Source organism: Dioscorea cayenensis, chromosome 5, assembly GCF_009730915.1.
Source record: "Dioscorea cayenensis subsp. rotundata cultivar TDr96_F1 chromosome 5, TDr96_F1_v2_PseudoChromosome.rev07_lg8_w22 25.fasta, whole genome shotgun sequence".
NCBI classification, from domain to species: Eukaryota; Viridiplantae; Streptophyta; class Magnoliopsida; order Dioscoreales; family Dioscoreaceae; genus Dioscorea; species Dioscorea cayenensis.
In genome coordinates this window covers 16,652,703-16,678,139 of record NC_052475.1, presented here as the reverse complement: position 1 = coordinate 16,678,139, position 25,437 = coordinate 16,652,703, and the positions used below count along the sequence as shown (strand labels likewise).

At 32.2% G+C, this 25,437-nt stretch overlaps 2 protein-coding genes across 2 annotated transcripts; both read left to right on the top strand.

Moving 5' to 3' along the window:
• The first annotated feature begins 366 nt into the window (after positions 1 to 366).
• On the top strand, positions 367 to 7,272 carry LOC120261334 (protein SUPPRESSOR OF GENE SILENCING 3 homolog). The gene is made up of 7 exons (XM_039269189.1): positions 367 to 497; positions 653 to 709; positions 3,309 to 4,386; positions 4,897 to 5,191; positions 6,126 to 6,370; positions 6,597 to 6,754; positions 6,833 to 7,272. The coding sequence occupies exons 3-7, from the start codon at positions 3,334 to 3,336 to the stop codon at positions 7,053 to 7,055; spliced, it is 1,974 nt and encodes a 657-aa protein (XP_039125123.1). The 5' UTR covers positions 367 to 497; positions 653 to 709; positions 3,309 to 3,333; the 3' UTR covers positions 7,056 to 7,272.
• Positions 7,273 to 18,833: 11,561 nt separating this feature from the next.
• On the top strand, positions 18,834 to 22,269 carry LOC120260423 (protein NRT1/ PTR FAMILY 4.4-like). Its single transcript, XM_039267899.1, has 5 exons — positions 18,834 to 19,091; positions 19,197 to 19,414; positions 19,529 to 19,966; positions 20,289 to 20,422; positions 21,215 to 22,269. Exons 1-5 carry the CDS (start codon positions 18,956 to 18,958, stop codon positions 22,062 to 22,064), a joined length of 1,776 nt encoding a protein of 591 aa, XP_039123833.1. The 5' UTR covers positions 18,834 to 18,955; the 3' UTR covers positions 22,065 to 22,269.
• The last annotated feature ends 3,168 nt before the right edge of the window (positions 22,270 to 25,437 follow it).

The following is a 25,437-nucleotide window of genomic DNA, read 5'->3' as shown; positions in this document are numbered from 1 at the left end:
GGTTTCCACAAGCTCCCACTTTACAAAAAAAGTTGCCTAAACAGGGCCCACCATCATCCTCTTATATCCTGCATCTCCCTAAAGAGAATCATGACCATCAGATCCAGAACTCAAATCCTGAGGCCAAAGCAACGGTCGAGATGATCTCTCATGTGACCCCCAAACCGAGAACGACACGAAATCAGTGTGAAGTCTTTCCGGACAGTACCTCACTGCCACTCTTAACAGCTTCAGCCTTTGATCCACCGTCCAATTTGCCTCGATATCAGAGCCTGAATTAAATCAACGGTCGATATCGGATGAGGTTTTGTGAAGCGAATTAGAATGCGATTTGGAATCCGACTATAAAACCATCTCCAGGTTCACTCTCAGTGTTCTTTTCTTGATTCTCTCTGCATCTCTTCGATTTGGAGCTCGGAATCGCCAGCTTCTCGTCCTCGCCGGCGAGGATTGGCGGCCTGTTTCTTGTTTGTAGGCGTGGATTCCGGCGATCATCGGTGACGTCTCTTTTCCTCCCTCGAATGCTGTCATTCTTTTCTTTTCGTGGCTTGATTTTGTTTGGTTTTGCTTTTGATCTGAGTTTTTGCGTATTGATCTTGTTCTGCTGATTATTCGGGTTTTTTTGTGACTTATGTTTGGTTTTCTTGCGCAGGTTGGTGATTTCGGGGTTTCTCTTCGATTTGGGTGATCTCTACTTCTGTTGAGCCTGGTGAGTGGTTTTTGTTCCGGTTTGGATGTAATGAGATGATTGTTTTAGAGAGATGACTCTTGGATTGGTGGTTTATTTTGGTTTTCTGTGTTGTTTTCTAAGAATTATGGGAAGGGACTCCTGTGTGTTTGTGTCTAGATTTTAAATTTCTTTGTTTTTGGCTAAAATCTGTGTGCTTTTTTTTTTTACTGTTATATATATATATATAGTTTAAATGTTTGTCGTAGTTCATCTTATTAGTGTACTAGAAGTGCTATTTTGTTTGTCCTAGTGTTATATATTTCTTTTATGTTAGATTTTTTTACTTCTGAAATCTGTGTACTATTGTTCATATCCTTTGAGGGTCAGGCGGTCCCCAACTTTGAGTTCTGTATTCTTTCTTCATTTTTATCTTCTTCAGTTGGAGGTTTGTTTTGTAAATTGCTGAAAAGCATACCGTGAGTGGTATAAGTTTAAACTATCAATTTTGCTATTTTTGTTTAGTTGGAAAAATCTGTTATCTAATTCTTCTTCATTCTATTATTGCTTCGTGGGTATTATAGTGCAATCCTGCATTTTATATGGGTTGTCGTCTGCTTTTTTGTTTGAGTTCAGGGTTGATACTGTATTTACTTATGTCCAAAATTTTATTTGATATCTTCCTTGATTTTCACAGCATTATGTCTGATGTGATGCATGCTTATAATACATAGTTTATTTGAGATACTTTTCTTTGCAGCTAGTGCTTTTAATGTAGAAATGGCATAATCAGGAAATGAGAAAAAGCAACCTTGTTTGTTTTGATGTGGTGTATACACTTTCCAACTTCATGCTTTTTAACTCAATATGATAATGTAAATATGTACATATATAGGACAATTTTGGAAAATGGAATAGTTACATGGTTGGAAGCAAGAAATATTGTTGAAAATGTGTACACACATATTATCTACTATTATTTTTGACATGCTTCTTTTTGTAGGAAAAATAATTATTGGAAGTATGATATGTATATTAAATGTCATAACAAAAATTCGTACGCAGTCTGAAAATGTCCATTAGTGGTAAATGTGTGGAAAGATTGGTGCTTTCCACAGAAATGGTTGCTTTTTTTCGGATGGTTTACTGTGTAGATAGAAAAGCCCTTTTTCGGTATTTTGAGCTTATGAGACCAAAAATTGTGTATGATGATTACCTAGGAGATCTTTGGAAGCTCTTTGGAAGCTCTTGGAGAGGTTAGTCAATTCACAGTAGCCATTTGGAAGATCTTATATCTGAAAAGCTATCAAAGTAGCTGGCTAGGCATTTAGTTATTCATATCTCTACTTTCTGGCTTTGAATCCTATGTCCAATGCCTACATTCTTTCATTTGCATATGTTCCCACTTCCCACTTAGATCTTAGAAACAAAACTCATTGTTAGTTTTGCCTTCTTTTGGTTGCCATCCTATGTATTCAACAGTAACTGTTTCTTATCACTCAAAAATTTGAGAAAATTATTCAATGCCTTCCAATTTTAGATGTAAATCATAATCCAATTCCTACATCTCATGTATATATATACATATATATTTATCTATTTAATTTTTCTCCCAACAGTTTCATGCATATATTTACAATGATGTGCTTTATTAAAGGGTCTCTTAGTTTCCACTTCCTGAGAATTGGGGGCATAAGCATAACTTGTCAGTCGCTCACTTCACAAAATACACCATGACCGCCTAATTTAATTTAATTTTATTGGCTGCCCCTTGACTCAATTTTCAGGCCTTAAACTTGGCCAGATGTATACCCATATGTATCATATATGCAAAATGACTCTTACCTTTTTTGATATACCACACTTATCATACTGGAACTAATTTCCTTGAGATAAAAATTCACAAGATTTTAAATATGGGACTTTTTTCACCAAACCTTCACTGTGTTCGAGTCTTATCAGTTCTTTGGTTAATTCATTCCTTTGTAAACTATTGATTTCTAAAACGCAAAAGCATGTGTTGCTTCATGGAATAGGGACAATTTTTCCATATTGAATGGAAAAAATATTCAATAATAATGTCCTTTTATATATTATGTGTTTATATTGATGATTATTTATTTATTTATCTGTGGCTGAAGGAAGTTTTTAGTGAAATTTAGAAACTGATTTTTTCTATAGATATATGGCATTTATGCAAGTGTTGAATGTTAGCCATTGAGAGATGATGAAATGGTTTTACTTTGCTATATCTAGAAGGTATTTGCGTTGGTTGTCAAGTTTTGATGGCCTTATTGTGGCTGGGTCCCAGCTTTTTGTGTATGCATTGGTTGGTTCTTGTACTACACATGATTATCTATATGAGTTGCACTGTTCTTGCAGCATTGGTTGTTAAGGAAAATGTTATCATTACTGACTAAGAAGCCAATTGGAGCCAAAAATTTAGGAAAATGAACTTGGAACCTCAAAATCCATTTATAGAAATGTCTTTTGTCCAACTACCGGTTATATATTCTTTGGAATTGGTTCATTCCTGTCTGATTTGTGGTTCTGTATTATGATTGACATTACCTGTGTTTTTATTTTACTTGATAAATTTGTGCCCCAAAATAATGCCATTTGAATGTGCTGACAAATGCAGGATAGTACCTGGTTATTCCTGAGAAATGAATTCAAGAAAGGGTGAAGGCAAGACTTCTGTTGGGGGCAGTGAATATTCATCACAGAAAGGCAAGATGCTTGATGGATCTGGTCCTGGGAAAGTTGATCAGCTGAGCCATGCAGTGGATGGTATTAGCATAGATGCTTCCCAGGAAGGTGAATGGGAGGTGAAGGTAAGGAAGTCTAAGAATCGAGGTTATGCCACTTCTTCAAAAACCTCAGTTCCTTCAAATGCTGCTCCTAGAGCTTGGGGCCATCCAGAAGGTGTGTCAAGACAAGGATGGCAATCTATTGGCAGTGGTGGCAGAGCTGGAAATAACTGTTCTCAAGGTTTTGACTCGCGAAAGCCAGGTGGCAGAGGTAATCCTAAACCACAGCCACAACAGAGGAGCTGGGAATCAGCCTACATGGCACCACCACCTCCTGCTCCTCAGATTCGCCCACCTTTACAGAATGGTTGGCAATGGGCAGCAAGAGGTGGTTCTAATTCTCATCCGAGGCCAGGACTGGAAACTATACCCAACCTTCGTCCCTTGGAAGCATCACCTGAACAGTATGACTCTGATCCCGAGGATACTGCCCACAAAGCTGATAATGGTTCAGATGAAGATGAATTGGTAGAAGACAGCGATGATGATTGTAGTGACGGGTATGATTCTGATGCAAGTCAAAAAAGTCATGAAACTCGCAAGAAGAACCCATGGTTCAAGGGATTCTTTGAAGAATTGGATAACCTGAGAGCTGAAGAAATTAGTGAGCAAACAAGGCAATGGCACTGCCCTGCATGCCATAATGGTCCAGGTGCCATTGATTGGTACAAAGGTCTGCAACCTCTGATGACACATGCAAAGACCAAGGGATCCAAAAGAGTGAAGCTTCATCGAGAACTTGCCACTCTCCTAGAAGAGGAACTCCGGAGAAAGGGTACCTCAGTAATACCAGCAAGTGAAGCATATGGTCAATGGAAGGGTCTGAGGGAAACAACTGATCACGAAATAGTTTGGCCTCCAATGGTGGTGGTCATGAATACCTTACTTGAACAAGATGAGAATAACAAGGCAAGCTTTCATTCTTTTTGCATTCCAGATTTTTCGATTATGAGCACAGTCTATTAATTTTTTTTTTCTCGGCAACAATATTTACCTGATTAACCCTAGATATTTATTCCCTGAGATGGCCTCAACCTCTTAAAAATAAATCTATCGAGTTCAATGAAAGAGCATGGCTTAGCATAGAATTTGAGAAGTTCACTTTAGCACAAGAGAAAATTAGTTTGCTTATCAACTTCAAAATATTGATAGCTTGCTGCAAACCTAATATTTACTGATCATTATTTTATGGTATCTATCTCTGTTATTTATTCTTTTACTACTTGACCTCTTCCTAGTCAGGCATTTGTGTTCTTTTGACTAGTGGAGGTGCTGAATTTAATAAAACTAGGCATGAATATGGTCGGGAATGGGTTTCTAGTTTATGGTTGTATTCTTGTACTTGATAAGCTGCTTTCATATGTGGACTTTTCTCATGTATTAACTATCAACTGATTATTTGCTTGTGACAAGTTCCAGTGGATTGGAATGGGTAATCAGGAGCTCGTGGACTATTTTCCCTCATATGCTGCAGTTAGAGCCCGTCACTCTTATGGTCCATATGGGCATCGTGGGATGAGCGTCTTGATATTTGAATCTTCTGCGGTTGGCTATATGGAGGCTGAACGGCTGCACAAGCATTTTGCTGAGCAAGGAACTGATAGGGATGCTTGGGAGCGACGTCGGGTACTCTTCTATCCTGGTGGCAAGCGCCAGTTATATGGATACTTGGCTCTCAAAGAAGATATGGAGGTCTTCAACCAGCATTGCCATGGTATGTTGTATCAATTACTTAATGCTTTTGTTGTATGTGCATATTGGTGTCGTTTGTTGATTTTTACAGCTACGTCTGATGCTTGTTAGCTATTCAAATTTAGTGGAGTGTTTGATTGTTGATAGAGTACCTTGAGTGCTACCAGGAACGATGTATGATAGTTTGCTCTCAGAGAAGATATCATGATTTACTGGGTGATGGAAAGTTTAATTCTATGTTCATCATTTGAGATGGCTGGAACCTAATTTTTTATGTTGCTTATTCTTTAAATCACTTCTAAAATATGGCCACATTATCTTCATGACTCTTGTTCTGTCTATGTATGGCCATTTATCTAATTTGGTCAATTATAGAATTTAAACCTAGGGGGAAAGGGGTTGACAAGGCTAATCAAGTAGAGACCCTTATAGCTCTATCACTTACCTGCTACATTGTGCTGATCTCCACACAAGGCTTTTTAACGGCTTTCTGATCTGAGTGTCAGATCTTTGGTTTGTTTTCTTAAAGCTCGAGTCCTCCGCCCTGATCTTGTGTTATTGTGCCTTGCTGTTAACATCCTATTAGATGCGCTATGTCTTCTTCCAACCAATAATAAACTATTTTACTTTTAAACATTTATCAGACACAATCTTGTATGTGATCATTGTTGTTGGTTTTTTCCCCAATAAAGTTAGATCATCAGATCTGTTTTTCCTCTATTTGTTCTTTATCTGATGAATTATGTGTTCTTGATTTTTCTATGGTGTGAGTTGAAATATCATGGTATTTAAACTGCTTAGCAAGCTTAGTTACTGTTTTTTTTTCTGAAATCTTGATTGACACAACTGTGGCACACTCCTGTTACAATGCATAGGTTTAACCTCATTTATCATTGGCACATTACAGAAGAATTATGAAGATGTTATGGGTTGGTCTTTTTCTTTAATTGTTTCAGGGAAAACTCGCCTGAAATATGACATGAGATCTTATCAGGAGGTGGTTGTTAGCCAGATGAAGCAAATGAGTGAAGAGAATCAGCAATTGGTATATTTTAGGAACAAGAATGTTGAACACAAACAATATTCAAAGGCTCTCGAAGAATTAAATGGGATGTTGAGCCAGAAGCTGCGTGATGCTATGAATGAGAATGGGATTGTGAGGCTTAGAACCAAGATACAATTTGAAGAAAACAAAGAAGAGGTTAGTTGCAAACAGAGGGAAATGATTTCTTGGATGCAATTGTTTTCTTTTTTCAAGGGCACCTTTCTAGGTTCTTCTTTACCTGTGATAGGATTTAGAACCTAGGATTGTGGTTAATCACTTCTAGGTATAAGATGAGCATGTCTCAATTCTTTCCTGTCTAAATAATCAGATCACGTCAATTCTAATTTGCTTCTCTTTTGTTGTTCCTGTTCTTTCAATTTAGATGGATTATCAAGAAAGTTTCTTCAAAGATCAAATTGCGAAAATTCGCAACGTAATAGAAGAGAAAGAAAAGATGTTTGAGCAACGCTTGCAAGCAGAACAGGCAAAGGCTAAGCAGTCTGATACAGATTCTGGAACCAATGAAGAGCGCATACACAGGTATCTGGAACTTTTCCTGAGTGTGGATGTTTGGCTGGATTAAACCCTATGCCTTGCTTATGCATTTCCTATTTGCAGGAAAGAAGAGATTGCGAGGTTCATAAACAAGCAGGTGAGAGGGATTGAAGAGTTTGAGGAGGAGAGAGAGAAGCTTATTCGCGCACACAAAGACAAGAAGGTTGAACTTAAAAAAAAGCAAATGATGCAGGAAGTCGAACTGGAGAAAGATTTTGATGCTGCTCTTACCAAGCTCATGCAGAAGTTTACTCCAATTGAGTTTCAGGTTTCTGGCATCTCTTGAAACTGGTTATAATGTTGGTAGGGAAAAGAAGAAGGTAGGGTTTTGTCTTAACCTATTGGAGTTTTCCTAATTTGCCTTCTGTTTAGAAAGACTATATATGTTACTTACAAATATGAGGAACTGTAGATATGAAACTTAATATATGGATGTTGGTAAAGAGAATTGGTGGTAAAGGAAATGGATTTGCTGGTTAATTATGATGTTCCAATTCTTGTCACTGCCTATACTACTGGCTTGTGAGTTGTTTGTTTCAAGAATGTGTTCCAGTTAAGGCGCAGGCTAGAAAAAGACTTGGCTGAGCTGCATTCGGGTACCAAGTAAGTATACTCTATTTAATTAATCTTTTGATTTGTTTATCATTAAAAGAAAACAACAGGGGTGCACAATGACAATCATAATACATTGCAAAATACAAAAGCATATCTCATCGAGATTGGCCTTTTTGATAGAGCACAACTCTGGTAATGGGAGTAACAGTGATTGAATTCACTGCACACCCACCAGAAAGAAACCTTGCTAGTTATAAAGCACTGCACTAGCTTGAAAAAGCCTTTCTGCAGTTCATTTTTTGAAAGACAAAGCGTGCTTCTCCAGCACCATCGCCATCTCCATGGATTTGAATGGCTCTGCTGGTCCTGCAGTGGAGAATTATTCCCAGAACTTTTTAACTGTGTCCCCATCTCTTAATAGTGCTCAGCTGATTCATCTTGGTGTCACCTTTGCTAGTGCAATGTAATTTTTTGTTATCTTTTCTTTAGTGTTAAACATTTAACTTAGCTATCAGGGTGTGTTTGCTAGGCCTATAAATAGAACTACGGAACGATTTATGCTTAGACAAATACTAGTGTGGATTAGATTGAGTATCTTGTTGATACAGAAAATCAAGGGACTTATATTTAACTAAGAGTGCATGTTTGATTTGTGGTGAGTAGGTAGACATAGCAATTTTCGTGTTGGGAAATGCAAGTTTACATTAGCTTGAGCATCTTGTCAATACTAAGTTAATCAAAAGATGTATTCACCTTTATCTATTGGGGACTTATTTGATTAGTGGTGTGAGTAGAAATATGGAGTTTGCGCTCAGAGAAATGCATGTTTGGATAAGATTGACCCTCTTGTTGATTCTTCGAATCAAAAGACTTGCTCATCTTTAGTTGCCAGTGCGTGTTTCATTAGCAGTATGAAGAAATATGATGTTGTTTATACGAATACAAATGATACTTTGGATAAGATTGAGCATCTTGTTGATACTTAGAGCATAAAAAAGACTTTACTTATGTTTAGCTATTAAGGTGTATTTGATTCGCGGTAGAGAAAATTCAAGTTTAAATTAGATTGAGCATCTTGTTGATACTCGGAATCAAAAGACTTGCTCATCTTTAGTTATTACTGATTGGCATTAAGTAGAAATACAATGCAATTTTACTCCTAGAAATGCAAGCATAGATTAGACTGAGTATCTTTGTTGATACTTATTATAATCAGAACATTTTATCATCTTGGTTGAAATTAAAGTCAAGGTGAAAACAAGTAAGTAGACCGCCAATGGGACCTAAAAGCCCCTTTTTTTTTTTTGACAGAACTTGATTGAGTGGCCAAAAGATTGAGAGGTGATTCTGAACCCACCACTAGTATGCAATCCTAATATTTTTGAGGTATCTTATCAATCTGACACATTCTCTCAATCTTTAAGTCAATTCATGTTTTAGGGCATCAATCTGACACCATTTCTGTCTAGTCTTTTGTTATAATGCCTTTCTCTTTTAAGTTTCAACTATGAAGAAAAACAATGCCCATTTCTAATCAAAGTCAGGAATATGGACTAATGCACACACAAAATAAGGATCTTTTTCTTTGACAAATGTATTATAGAGTGATTGAATGAGGAATTATGACCAAGTTCACCAAGAAATGACAGAATCATTGAAAAAGGTTTAGTGCTAATGAATGGGCTTGAAATAAAGTTATATGTCTTCTCGTTTGTGTGGGCTTTCTTATCATGTGTTGATATATTATATATATATATATATATATTTGCATTTTGAGTATTGGAAGTCAACTTTGATCACATTGATTTTGTTTTTGTCTTCTTATTGTAGTAACACTGGTATTCATTCTAGTTGTGAGAAAAATGTGTAATGATTACCTACTTTATAGAATTATTAGAACCGTTTATTAATCAATTGGAGATTGAATTTATAGGTTGGATTTGAAGTGTTATTCAAATAATTAGGAAAATTGTGTTATTTTTAAATCTTTAAAGTATGATTCTTAAATTTTTTTTATTAAGAAGTAGATGAGGGTTCTGGAGTTTGAAGTGTTTATTAACTATAAAAGTATTATTTTTTAAGCCCTTTAATGTGGAAATTTTGATGTTTATACCAAGAATAGGCAAAAATATATATGGCATTATATTAAAAATAAAGAATAATGTACAAGAAAATAATAATAATAATAATAATAATAAAATATCACTTTAATTGAGATTAATCCAGTGTAATATAGACATTCACATCCTGTTATTTCCTACTATTTATATTCAAAGTTGATGACTAATATTATCTCACTTTTACTTTATTTGTCTTTAATTAAACTATTACTAAAACACTGTCCTTAAGGAGATGGAAAGCTTATATTGAAGTTATAAAAGACAATACCAAAAGAGGTAATTCTTTTTTTTTTAAAATAATAATAGTAATAAAAAGACAAATTCACACCCATGAAAACAAAAGGTATACTTCATTGTTAGGGTTATGGGGGACATATAGCTACTATTCCTTCTGTCCCAAAATCTTTTCTGTTGTACAAAATATTATAGCATGATAAAAGAGTGGTGGTAGGCAACCAAAATCCCAATTGTAAAGGAACCAAATCTTATTGGAAAAAAAGCCACACTTTAACCAAAATATTACTAATACTAAGTATTCAATGTTCCTAGCTTCCTAAACATGAACACTTCTTTCTAAGGTTTCTCTACCTGCCAAGAACCAAAGAACAATTATTGTGTGCCACTATTCATGCTTCTCCCTTTTTTTCTCTACCTCCATTTCAACATTTAGAAAGCAAACCAAGGACCATAAAACTTTATAAACTTTGTGCTTTCATATGAATAGTTAAATAGATTCACTCCTTTATAGTGTGAGACACATAATAAACCTTTTTCCTTTTTCATATATCTAAAGGACTAATATTCATTTATTTATTTATTTATTTTGTTTCATTAAGTTAACTTCCAAACTTATCGGTGGTTGTAATTTGTTTAGTTAGGTACTGATGTGTCAATTTGAGCTAATCAAGTTTGGTCAAACATAGCATGTTTAAAAGGTATTACATGATAATCAATAGTCAAAAAGATGGAATGGGAATACATTGGTGGCCATATCTATAAAGCTTAAAAGATAAGAAGGAGAACAATGCATGCATGAACCCTTAACCTTTTATTTATTTATTTATTTATTTATTTATTTATTTATTTTTCATGAATAAGAAGGAAAATAGATGTCGGCATGAAGCTTTGAAGATTATGTGGATAAAAAGAAGTCCTTATGAGATCCTTTGAAAGATTATGTGGATTTGCTTGTAAATTTAGAGAGTGAGTGTGATGATGCCAAGCAAATTAAATTTAAGAGATCGATCAACTATTGGATTGATTATCACTTGCAATGATCGATACGACTCCACTGCCTTTTCGATTAATGGTTATAAAGGTTTATCGATTTTATCTCGAGCTTGAACTATTAATTTTATTTTATTTTTTCTCTAAAAAGTAGTGCCGTTTTTAAGGGGTCAATTTGATGATCTTTATTCTATGATGTGAATTAACTAGAGAAGAAAATGGATGAGCATTGAAATGTTACTATGGATGAGCATTGAAATGTTACTATCATGTTTTGAAGATTTGTACGTATAAAGAATGAATCAAATATTTCTTTGTATTGATTTTAAAAGACAGAATATCTTTCTGTGAGACATTTTGTCAAACCGGTCTATTCTTCGCATGTTTGATATATAATATATAATTATGTATATATATTTATGTTTCACTAATAAATGGAAAGTAAGCTAACAAAGTTGACAGGATTTTATGAATTCCTTATCATGGCATTGGACCATCATTAGCATGTCATGGGACCATTTATTAAATAAAAAGATGGCATCTATAGATTGATACTTGAAAAATGGACTCTAAGTGGGTTTGGTAAATGGAAAGCTAAGACTTCATCAGAGAGTAATCCATTATACATTTTAACTCTTTAAACTTTGGGTTAAATATAAACCAATTAGTTTGAATAGCTTAAGTAGATTAAAAAAAAAGGTTGACTTATAAGTTTGGAAATCCATTGGCAAGTTAAAATTTTAACCAACTAATGAATGAGTAAATGAATGGGATTAGTTGGTGTTTTAGCACCCAAAAAGTTGTGCATTATCCATGTGTGTGTGTTTTATGTTGTTAACTAGGCCCCCTCTGCTCATTCCTTAGTGCCATCCACTTGTCTTTCTTGCCTTCTCTTTTGGCTCTTTATCTCAACCATGGATTGGATTTGGTCCTTCTCTTGCCTTATTATCCTTTATTTCTTTCTTTTCTTCTAATTAATGACAATAATATATATTGATTATGATTGTATTTTCCAACGAATTTTAGATCTATTTTTATCAAGTTACTTGTATAAGATATTAGTATTCATTGAGTAAACGGATTGGAATCTCAACTAATAAAAGGTGAAGACATAGATGTGTTAAAGTATTATAATTCTATGCCTATGTATATTTCTGACATATGATTTCTTTACATTTCATGTAAAAAAAAAATGAATGTCCTTGTTATTTTATAATTAATGACTTTATTACTCCTACAATAAGAGACGTGACATTTAATTTTTCTTTCATATCTAAAGTTAAAGATTCGAATCTCTCACAATTCAATGATCGGAGCTTCATGATTTATCGATATTCATTATATATATATATATATATATATAAGTTAAAGATTCGAATCTCTCACAATTCAATGATCGGAGCTTCATGATTTATCGATATTCATTATATATATATATATGTTAAAGATTCGAATCCTGACAGTTCAATAATTGAAGCTTAATGAATTATCTATTTATATATATATATATATAAGTCAAAGATTCCAATTCCTCACAGTTCAATGATTAGAGCTTAATCGTTTATCTACATTCATTAAATACAAATGTATGTGATCTATATTTAATGCCTCAAGAGGGATAAATAAACAAAGAAAAAGAAAAAAATTGAAGTTGTATAATTTTGATGATATGAGAATTCATCAATTGGATTAGATATAAAGTTAAGCCTAAACTAATGTGTTCTCTAGGTCTACTTTGCTTGTCGGTGGGTGGGGTATGAGGTCATTTTGTGTAATGCTTTATTTGCCCTAAATGCTTCTACTTCTCAACATTGTACAAAAGTTTCAAACTAGCCTTGACTTGGCACCCTACCTACCTATCTACCTAGGTAGAATTAGTAGTTGTTGGATTGATAATGCCTTCTTAATTGTCTTTGCATTTGTGTTTGTTAAAACATCACAAGTTTTACCATTGATAAGTGCTTGTCAAATAATGAAAGTGATTATTTTTCTCAAACCTCAATAAACATTTCAAATATATATATATAGAAAATTATGTAAACAAGATATATGCAAGTTGTGTGTTGAGATGTATTATTATCTAAAATTGAATATTATAAATTATTATTGAAATTGAAAAAGATAATGCTTTGTATTTTGTGGAAGGTCTAATGAAAGAAATAAGGTGAAGTAATGATGAGGGGCATGTTGGTCCATTTTGGAAGGTAGTAAGATGATGACTCATCCAAATAAGGATAAGTAGGGCTTTATTTCATCTTCTCACCCTCTCATCCCTAAACAATGTCCATCATTCTTGGTTGCCTTTTGACCCTCAAAAGTGCCTCTTCTTCTTCCCTGCTTTCCACTTACTAATTTCAAGCCCTCAAATCAATATTTTCACACATTTGAAGTTTTGAATGGTTCTTTTAAAATAGTTTTTAGGTAATATTTAGAATAAAATTTTATTATTTTTAAAATTCGGAATAATTAATTTACAGCACAACGCAAATAATGTTAGTAATATATCAACCTCAGAAAAAAAAAATAAGCAAAGTGAAACTCTTGTATCAATTTCTTCACACATAAGGATGCTAACCTCACCTCCGGAGTTATATTTATAATAAAACAACCGTTAGATGATCTAACAGTTGTTGTAAAACATCCCTAGATTACCAGTCCTCATATATTAATTTAGATATTTTATTTAATTTAAAAAAAAATAAAAGAATTATAAGCGATAAGTTAAGATATCTGTGCACTAACAATTTTCTAAACTCAATTAAAGTTAATTTTATTTTTTATCTATTATTTTGTGTGTCTATGTATATATATGCTAAAATGTTTATAGCATAATGGCATTGGTCCCGGCACAAAAAGTATTGGTTTGTAACATTCAAAAAATCATGAGTTCAAACCTTAGAATCATCGGTGAAAGCACTAGGACTATACGTTCAATTCTTCATGTATGTGTACGTCTCTGACAATGTTTGTCGCATTTATCAAATATATATATATATATATATATATATTAAACTTCTAATATAATTTATAATAAGATAAAAATAAAAACTACAAAGTGAAGTAAACAATTCGGCAAGTTATATTACAAGCTGAACTTGAAATTAATTTCGAACTTAAATCATAATACCTCATCATCATTTAAGTTGTATTTTTGGATACCTAAAGCCCGAACCCGATAAAGCCCGGGCACTGCCGACAAAGTGATGGTGTCCTTAGAATGTTGTTTGATGGGCCGGGTTTGTTATCCAAAGTTAGTGGGCCATGAGGTATATACCTAAAAATTGGTTGTCTAGGTCGTAGGTACATAGACACAATGAGTGGGACCTGAAATGTTGACCCAAAGATCCAAACCACTGAATCCAAATGCCATGTCCATTATGCCATTGGACTGTGCTGACTTTACCTTGTCAACTCTTACTATTTTTGATTGGCCACAATCATCCCACTCATACTTCATGTATTTACATATATACCATTTTTAATTTTAGGGTTAGGGTTTTGTGCATGTATACATATTTTTAATCACATTTATGTTCTTGTAAACTTCTTTGGTGAAAGTCTACAATTGATACTTGGATTTATATCTATATGCTCATTTTGATCTTGCATTTAATAAAATTTATGGATAATATTTTGAGTTTCATATTATCGATGATATGATAGTTTATTCATTTGAATGATTATTATTTTAGTTTTTTTTTTTAATTAGTTAGGATGTCGCAAAAAGATCAAAATGATGATATTCTTGTTGTCTATGGACACTAAAAAAAAACTATAAGTGTAAAATTCAATGACTAAAATAAATCTATTTGTGCAATTCAAGTACTAAAAATAAACTTTGCATCTTCAAAGACTAATTTTTTAGATTTACACAAAAAATTTTAGCTCAAAATATTTAAATTTGTAAAAAAAATTTGACTTCTTTATAATTGCACATCATTTCTTAAAATTTTAATTATTATAAAAAACCTCACTGATGTTTGTTAGAGTTCCTAATCCATATTTAATCACATTTTTGTTGGAGATTATGATAAAAACAAGTTTATAATTACATAAAGATTAATTTGAATAAAAGTAGGATTATAATTTGAGTATAAACAATCAGCTCTCAGTTTAGACAAATTAGTTAAAGCAGTGGTTATCCTCTTTAGATAAGTTAGAATCGAATCTTTAATCACTTTTTTATGAGGATATTTAGTGGCAAAACATTAGTGAGTTTGGCATGATGGCAACGTTGTGAAGACTTCTCTATGTTTTACATAAAATTATGAAGTTTTTTTTTTCTTCAACAACCTTAGCCTTAAACAAAGGTATGAAATGAACAAGAAGATTTCAAGGTGTTATTCGGAGAAAATTCTATTTATAATTAAAAATTATTTATAATATTCAATAAATATAAATTTTAAAATTTTAATTTATATCTTGATTATAAAAGTAAGACACTAATGAATGCATAAATATGATATTATTAAATATAAATTTATTTTTATATGACTAAAGTATTTCATCTATAAAAAATAATGTAAAATTTAAAAAATATAGATGCATATATGCAATGAATATAACTGATATTTCATTTATTTTCACTTATTATTTATTAGTAAATACAAGTTTTAACATTCATTTGCTAGAATACCATTATTATCTGATATGAACTATAGTTATTAAGCATTATTATATAAAGTAGATGGTGCAGTGATATATAGATGATTTTAAGTCCCAAGTGGTCTTCCAATTACATGCATGATCATGGGATAAAAAGTTTAAAGAAAATCAATTCTATTAGTTAATGTTAAGGTGTGCACCAAATGGGAAATTCTTTGGAGAAATGAAAATGACCATGGTGTAATTTTCAAAAAACTCTCTCCGACAAGAAAACATTATGATGTAAAAAGTTGTTGGTGGTCGAGAGATTTGAATGGTATCTTAGTAATTTTATTTTTGACAGACATGTCTTTTCACATTAAGATTAATTAAGGGATTTCATAAAAATATGTTATGCTCGGGTTATTTTTTTTCTCTCTCTAAAATTTACATGTTTTAAAAAAATTATTATAAAAAATTATAGAAAAACATATTGATTTATTAACTAAATATAAAACAGATCTAAAATATTACTATAAGTTAGTCCTGTCAATTTACTAACTCATGCAATTTAAAATGTATAAACCAAGATAAATCCTCATTTACTTTTTTCGTGGAACCAAAATATTTAAATATAAAGAACCACAAGAAAAAGAATCATAGCAAACATAATAGCTTTCAACCTCAAGGCAAAGGGCACCCAAAAAAAAAAACCAGTAAATAAGGCAATTAATGTTTATGAATGATCAAATAAATACTGAATGCTCATGTTTAATGTGGTAGTTGTTGTACTTGGAACCAGTGAATGCCAATTAATTTGTTGGATTTTTTTTACCATGTACACAACTGTAAAAATTTAAAAACTTTTTACTATTTTTTGTAAAGTTACATAATGCTGTGTGGTTTACCATCAAAATAAATAAATAAATAAAAAGTTACATACTAGAAGTTAAAAACGAACACCAACCTCCACCACCAAAGCTACTTTTGACAATTTACCCACCTTTCTTTCTTTATGCTTTTGTTTCTTTGTTATGTAAAGTGGTGTCCGCTAATGGCCGTTAATTACCACAAAGTAATACTTTATTTATAGGACAAGCTTGTGAATGTGCTTCCCATTCCACACAAAGTTAACACTAATTTGGTAAACACACACATCTCATTATCACAATCTATAATTACATTATGTATATACAACTTTTAGGAAAAAATCACTGTTGAACAAATCTTGGGTTATTTGGTTCTCGCGTTAATGACTCTTGGGGTACGGCGACCAATATAGTATTTGGCTATAAATCATGAAATAGTTAGAAAGAACTTATTTTGTACTATCAAACAAATTAAAGTCTCGAGTTCTTTGGCTTTAGTGTCACTACTCCTGAAGATATGATGACTAATACATGATCTAACTAAGTCTTCCAAACTCCAATCTTCGAGCATGTTATTTTGGATGGATGATTTTGAATACTGATTATTTCTAGGACATTACCAGTATGCGTTGCTTTCCCTCTAACTCGATATCCAATATCTATTATTAGTGAATTTTTACTACAAACAAATACAAGTTTATAAACAATATGTTTCCTTTCTAATCCATTGCAAATTCAGTTTAGTAATGGAATATTATTTATTTTAAAATCCTTATTGCTAATTTAAATAGATTTAAATAGAAACGGAAGAAGCTTGAATTTCTAAATGTGCTTTGCAGATTTTGCAAATTCTTGTAGTATTTGTACTTATCTTTTATAACTGTTTTTGTTATGCATTATTTTTTAATAAAATTGTAATTTATTTATTTGTATTAAAAAAAAGTTAGAGAATGTGTTTAAATGTGATTGTAAGTTGAGATGAGATATTTTCTTATGAGTGTAGTGACATGCAAATCAAAATCCAAGTGAAAAGTAAAATTGATCTTTCTCTTATTTTTTTCCCTTGTTATTTTATTCAAATGGTGAGGTTAATGCCACACTAATACAGAGCACAATGAGATGGGAATGTGATCAAAGAGGCTATGTGTCACTCTTAGAATTCATATGTTTTAATTAGTGGTAGTTAGCCATGGATAACCTTTCTCCTTTGATGTGCCAGCATCTCTTTCTTTATTCCCTCCCCTAATAATAAGATTAACACCATTACATGCTTATCTTTTTTCCCCCTCTTTATCTAAATTCCAAAGTATGTTCAAAGCATGCTTAGCATCTAATTAATTAAATAAATAAGGAGTGATAAAAAGATGAAAGGAGTTGTAAAAGTTGGTGTGAGGATTAATCAATATTCTAACAAATAATTGACCCCAAAGAACTTGAGAATCACAAGCAAAAGCATATTCTCTTGCCTTTTTTGTATAGAGAGTGAAGGATTTGGGGTGTGTGTGTGTGTTTTAAATTGTTTTGAATAAAAATTCATTTTTTTTCTATTAAGTTTTAATGCAATAAAAACCATTAATTTATGAGGGGATATTGTACTTTTTGCCACCAATGCCACTTACGATGCCATGTATAAATCTCTTTATTCTTTTTTTTTTATATATTTAAATATATAGTATCACACTTTACTAATAAAATAAAGCTAACTTTTATCTATGAACACATGATCCATCTTCTCAATGTTGGCCATTAATTATGAAAATTTTTCATTCAAACCTAGAACCTAACCTATGTTAAGAGGAAGAAGAAAACCCTAAAAAGCTAACTTCTCTCTCTGAATAAATTATTTTAAGAGGAAGAAGAGAAGAACCTAAACTTTTAATCTAGAAAGACTCAAAAATATCAATGGCATGTTTTAGAGATAATTCTATACTTTCGAACCTTAAAAATACATAAAAGATTTTCTTATTTATAGAAATCTTGAAATGGTATATTTATCTTGATAAAGTTTTTCTTATGAAATATACCATCGAAAGTTAAAATTCCAGTATATACTTTTAAGTGAAGTTAATTATTTATTTTTATTAATAATAATGAATAAAAAAATAAATTAAATGTCTTAAAAACACTTTTAAACATTTCATTTATATATACCTCTATATCTACTATATTTTCTTCTCTAAAAAATTTATTTCCCCACTTTTAAGTTTTAATCATTTATGAAAACATATTTGTCCCATATAATTATCTTTATAAAGCTATTATATAATAAAAGCTCTTTTTTGAATAAGATAGTTAAATAACTTAGTGTGCATATTCCAACATTTCAACTCTATAATTAATGAATATATAACCCCCACACTTTCTATACATACAGTGGTAAATCCCTAGAAATATAAAAATAATTTTTTTATAATAATAATAATAATAATAATAATATAAATTCAAGAGTAATATAGTAATTTGAAAAGAAAGAAATCACAAGAGAAAGGGGAGACCAAAGTCTGGTGGTTTACCCCCACTGCACTCTTAAAAGCACTACAAACTCTGACTCTTCAATAGTGACCTGCACTACTCATTCAACTGTTTACACTGCCCATCACCATATTTTTTTTTCTTTAATTTTTTTTTATTAGTGTTATTTCTCTGCACCACAACAAGTCACCAACCCATTCATCTACCAAAATTAAACTTGCACAAACACCTCTTTTTCTCTCTCTTTTTAATGCCCAACATTTCTCCTATAAATAACCCCTTCATCCTCCTCAAATTTTACCCACACTTGAAACCAAAAAAGAAAAAAAAAATTCTACTTACTAAAGAGAGAGAGAGCCATGGATAATAATGAGACAAGACCAATTTCCAAAGGTGATCAAGCCATGCTCAACACTGACTTCTCCATTGATTGGAGAGGTAGACCTTGCAAACCTAACAAACATGGAGGCATGAGAGCTGCTGTCTTTGTTTTAGGTCCTTTTTTTTTGTTTAACTCTCAATCTTTCTCTTTCATCTTCTTCTTGTTTCACTGTAAGTTTGTTTAATCTTTTATCTTTGTAACATCAAAAAACACAATAGGAATTCAAGCCTTTGAAATCATGGCCATTGGAGCAGTTGGGAACAACCTCATAACTTATGTCTTCAATGAGATGCACTTCCCTCTATCAAAGTCTGCCAATATAGTCACCAACTTCATTGGCACCATCTTTCTCTTATCTCTCCTCGGTGGCTTCCTTTCCGACTCTTATCTTGGTAGTTTCTGGACCATGCTCATCTTCGGCTTCATTGAACTTTCCGTACGTAATTAATACTCTCACATCATTTAATTTAGTAAATATGAATTCAAATACATAAATAAAAATTTATATATATATGTATTTCTTTTTTTTTCTTTTTTTTTGGTATTTCAGGGTTTTATTCTTTTAGCAGTGCAAGCACATCTACCACAATTGAGGCCATCACAATGCAACATGATAACTGATGATAACTGCATTGAAGCCAAAGGATTCAAAGCCACAATTTTCTTCATAGCTCTTTATCTTGTTGCCCTGGGTAGTGGTTGTTTAAAGCCGAATATGATCGCGCACGGAGCCGATCAGTTCAGCAAAGACGATGCAAAACAAGCAAACAAACTCTCGACATACTTCAATTCTGCATACTTCAGTTTCTGCGTCGGCGAGCTCATTGCTCTCACTGTCTTAGTTTGGTTCCAAACACACGTCGGAATGGATGTCGGTTTTGCTATCTCGGCAATTGTTATGGGAATGGGACTAATTAGCCTGACTTCGGGTTTATTCTTTTACAGAAATAAACCTCCACAAGGCAGTATTCTCACTCCAATTCTTCAAGTGAGTTTTCATATTTAAATATATAAGTCTGGATCTCTCATCTTATCAGTCAAAACACCGTCGCAAGTTTATTTGACTTTTATTTATATTTTTTTAATAATAATAATAATAATAATAATAATAATAATAATAATAATTTTAATCTTAGTGGAAGCTTTTGGTTGATGGTGTGCCAATTGATTTAGGCTGCAAAGTTTGATTTCTTTCAGTATTTTATGCCAATGGAGATTAGCTTTTCTTTATTGTTAACATCTGTTCATGCAATGGAATTGGTTGATTAACTTTTATTTAATTCTATTTTTTTTTTTGAAATTATTTGTAGGTTTTTGTGGCAGCCATCAGTAAAAGAAAGCAAGTGTGTCCATCAAATGCAGAAACAATGTGCAGAAACCAAAATCATGCAGTTTCAGTGGATGGATCTTTGAACATTGATTTTAGACACTCAGATAAGTTCAGGTCAGAGACAAGCATTTTCATTAATTATGTATTTATTATTAACATTAATTATATATATATATATATCTTTGTCAATAATGTTATCTTATGTTTTGTCTTAAATCTTTATGGAATTAGGAGATGTGATGTGAGACCAAACTAATATTTTCCTAAGTTTCTTTGTTTTTTGTTTTTTTTTAATATGTTAATAGAAAGCGGGATTTCAGGAAATTTTATATTAGTGCTGATAGTGATGTTAATAATTTTCAATATCTTTTCTTAATGCTTGGTCCGCGGACTTAAAAGATAATAAAAGGTAATTCTTGTAGATTTCACTGATCTCAGCAATATTTATGTAAGACTAAATTTTGTTTCATTGTCGTACCAAATATTTAAGAATTCTATTTTTTTTATTTGATTTTTATGTTCATGCCAGTATATATATATATATATATATATATATATATTAAGCATAATTTAATAATTTGAAAAATCAATAAAATAGCTAATGATTTTTTTGATCTATTAGTACCGAGTTTCCTGTATAAAGTATTCATGCCTTACTAAAGAGGTAAATTCGAATCTCAACTCAAGCAGAGTAAAAATACAAATGCGTTTGAAAAACTAACTCTATATCTATGCATGCCCTATAGTACATAACTTGTCCATATATTCATTCATATAAAAAAATTAATAAAAAAAATTATATTTTTATTAATACTTGAAAAATTAGAAAAACTAAGTTAATAAAAATTATCATTATATATATAGATATATATAATTTATCAAATTAACGACAAATTATTTTAACAGATTCTTGGACAAAGCGAGCTTAAGAGTTGAACAACAAAATGGCAACAACAATGAAAAGGAAAGCCCATGGAAACTTTGCAGTGTGAAGCAAGTGGAACAAGTGAAAGTGATTCTTTCAGTGATTCCCATCTTTGCATGCACCATAGTTTTCAACACAGTCCTGGCTCAACTCCAAACATTCTCAGTCCAACAAGGCAGCTCCATGAACACACACCTCACCAAATCCTTCACAATTCCCCCTGCTTCCCTCCAAGCCATTCCCTACCTTATCCTCATCATCCTTGTCCCCATTTACGAGCTTTTCGGCATCCCTTTAGCTCGAAGAATAACAAAGAACAAACACGGCATAACCCCTCTCCAACGTATCGGTGTCGGCCTTTTCACCGTCACCTTCTCCATGGTCGCCGCAGCCCTTATCGAAAACAAAAGGAAGAACATGTTTCTTTCTTCAAACAAAATCATCTCCATCTTTTGGATCACACCACAGTTCTTGATTTTTGGAATTTCGGAGATGTTTACTGCAGTGGGACTTATTGAGTTCTTTTACATGCAGTCATTGCAAGGAAGAATGCAGTCATTTCTTACTGGAATGACTTACTGTTCTTACTCATTTGGGTTCTTTCTGAGCTCTTTGCTGGTTTCACTGGTGAACAAGTTAACTTCCTCAAATTCAAGAAATGGTGGTTGGCTTAGTGATAATGATCTTAATAAGGATAGGCTTGATCTTTTCTATTGGCTTTTGGCAGTGCTTAGTTTGGTTAACTTCTTTAACTATCTTTTTTGGTCAAGGTGGTATTCTAAGAGTCCTTCTAATTCATCAACCAATGATGTTGTTGTACCAGTGGTTTGAGGATTGCTGTATTACTATTTTTTTTTTTTTTATTTAGTTATGTATTGGAAAAGAAGAAACTGTAACTAAGTGCTTGTGTGACCATGGTCCATGAGTAGTAAGTATATTGTAAAAATTATTTAAGTCTCTTTAGATGGAGAGAGAGATGCAGTGTATTCACTCTTTTGAAGTGTTTATCAAAATTAAAGCAGTTCAGAGAATCAAATATTTGTTTGTGGAGAATGATTTGATGGGTGTTTGCTTAGTTTTATGTGTTTGATTACATAAATTTTTTAAATTTAATAATTAAAAATAAAATTTAGATAGTTTATTAACTTTTTAAAATTCTCATTTCTTACTTTCACAGCAACTTCATCCCTACTTGCAACTTATGTTCTTTTTTAAAAGAAAACAACAAAATTTATTTAAATTCAACTCATACATAATAAATCAATTCCTCAAACTTTCAGATAAAAGTTAACCATACTACCTGTTGTGACAATTGTACATATCTATCTTTAAAAAGATATATATATATATATATATATATATATTAATAAACAATAAAAACATAAATGGGATGCATCAAGGAAAGAAACAGTTTTGATATGAAAGGAAAGTGAATCCAAACATGATTCCTTTTTATTAGCTTTCTTTTTTCTAATTTATTGACGCTCTGTCTCATTTATGTTCCTCTAGGGCCATCTAGGTTTGCATCCTAAAGTTTCAAGCATGTGGTTGCCACTTTCATTCCTTCTAAAAGGTTTGTTTCAAGGATCCAACAAGTCTAGAAACTATTCATGAAACCATCTTGATTCTTATGTTCCAACTTTGTTGGAATTTCTGTTTTTTTTTTATAATCTAAGTTATATATATATTATAAAAATGGATAAATAATAACTCCATTAAAGAATCAAGTGGCAATTATGAACTACAAAACTAAAGAAAAAAACACAATAAGTGAGGGAAAAGAGCTCTTAGAGCTATTTTATTAAAATAAAAAACCGTTTACAAACAGTTAAGATTACAAATAAACAAAGCAAAAACCAGGAATACAAGAAGAAAACAGAACAAAAAACAAGAACACAACCTAGACAGAACTAATTAGCAAGCAAAACCTTGAGATCTAAGGGACTTCATCAGCCACTTGGGGAGATCTCTACCACTAAGAAACAGGGACACTTCATGATGGTTGAGACCATATAGCGCAAGAGACAAGGGTGCTTTACTCCATCTTCCTGGAATCAAATGAGTAGCAGGATTGCCCAACTCAATCAGTAGATCTCCAATGAAAAAAAGCTGCTGGTCAAGACGCCAATCATTCAACCGAGAGCTATTCAGGATAGCTGCAACAATATCTGCACTAGAAGACAGTATGGTCTTGATCTTGAAATTCCACCTCCAATTGAGCATGACCTGCAAGGCAAAGGAAAATTCTTTGACTGCTGCATCCTCAGCAGAGATCACTGGACAACCACAACATCCAGAGCAAATCAGAGTGGACGTATAGTCTGACACTATGAATCCAAGACCTACAGAGGAATTGTCAGCATTATAAATAGAGGCAATAAGTAAAATAGGACTCTCAGCTATAGTGAAGTTATTCAACACAAAGCTACTCTTCAAGAGAGGAGACAAGGCCAACTGATACTCCCTGACATGTCTAATGGCATTGATCGATACCCTCTTGCAATCTAGCTCTTCCTCTTTGAAGATTTTGTTACACCTAGCTTTCCATATAAACCACACAGTGGCTACAATCACTGATTGAGTGAAGCTATCATTAGCTGATAAACCATGATCTAGCCACAAACCTGAGGAGATCCCATCAGAAAGATTAATTGGCTTATCAATTTCCTCGCACACTAAGCTCCAAATCTGATGAGTCTTGTGACAATTTAGAAATAAATGTTCTATGTTCTCAGGATGTAAATTACAGAATGTGCATAAGTTTTGAGGACCCAGGTTCAGCTGATAGAGATATTCATTAGTTTTCACCCCATTATGAAACAATAACCATAAGAAGTGTTTGGCCCTAGGTGCAGTTTTCAGGCGCCATAACCTTCCCCAACCTTCCCAATTATCACCCAAATTCTTACTATGATTAAAGAAAAGCATATATCTTTGAAGAAAGTTTAGAGCCCCTCGATTTGGGAAACCAAACCCAGAGATTACCTTGATCATGTCTGATATTAATTTGGCCCAAAATATTATCATTTATAGAAGAACCAAAAATATCCTGCAATCTAGCAATGTCCCAATGAATGTCAACCATAAAATCAGAAATCTGCAAATTTTCAAAGTCAGAATTCATATTTAAATAAGTAGGTTTAAGAGCAATAGGAATCTCAAAATACCAAGGGTCATTCAGGAAATTAGTCAAGGCTGGGTTAATAGTTTTCCATCCAGAGGAAAGGTCTAATGCTCAAACCATTCCGAAACAAACCTCTATAAAACCAAAAACACAATAAGTTGCTAGTACACGAAAATACTACATAATCCACTAATGATGAAGTTAGGTATGATAAAAGAGAAAACATATGACAACTAGAAAATAAATACTAAGGGTAGGCCATCCATCCTAGATGGTATTAAAAGTGGGCAAATAGGATTAATCACTTGCAATAGGTTTGAATAATGTTTTTTTTCCCCTTCTTGCTTTTGAAACTATTAGCTTATAAAATGTGAGGAAGATATATAAAAGAATTAATTAATCAGACATAATGTTATACATACATATATATATATATATAGATAGATGGCCTGTATATATAATTTGTAGCATTTTTTTTTATAATTTTGTATAATAATAATTTTTTTTTAACCAAGGCTTTTTTACATATTGGCACCTGGATACCTTTAAAGAGCTGCGCAAGCTACAAAATAGAAATTTGATGAAATATAAAATAAGGATATACAAAATAGAACTTTACTCCTCACTTCTTCAAAGTGAGAGCGCAAGCACACACTCTTAATATGTAGCTTGTCTATTTTTATAAAAAATAAAATTAAACTTTTAGATGTAAATACATAAAAATTATATGCATATCTCATTGTTGTAACTCAACCTATCATTTTTTTAATGTTTGAATAATGTAAATTCAATATTAATAATTTTATATATGAAAAAAATTCTAAATTAGGAATTACATTTGAGAAAAATTCAAATGTTTTGATTTCTGTTTTAAATCCTTGGGATAAATGATGATTTTATGCCTTTTTTCAATAATCTTTTGGTTTTTAAAAACATTTTTTTATTATTATCTGCCCTTTGTTTTCGTTAACCAACTTTATTTGCTTTTATTTGCTTAGTGTTTTTATTTATTTATTTATTTTATTAACAATGTGAATAAACTATACCATTACACACATTTTATTACTTCTTACCGCTGCA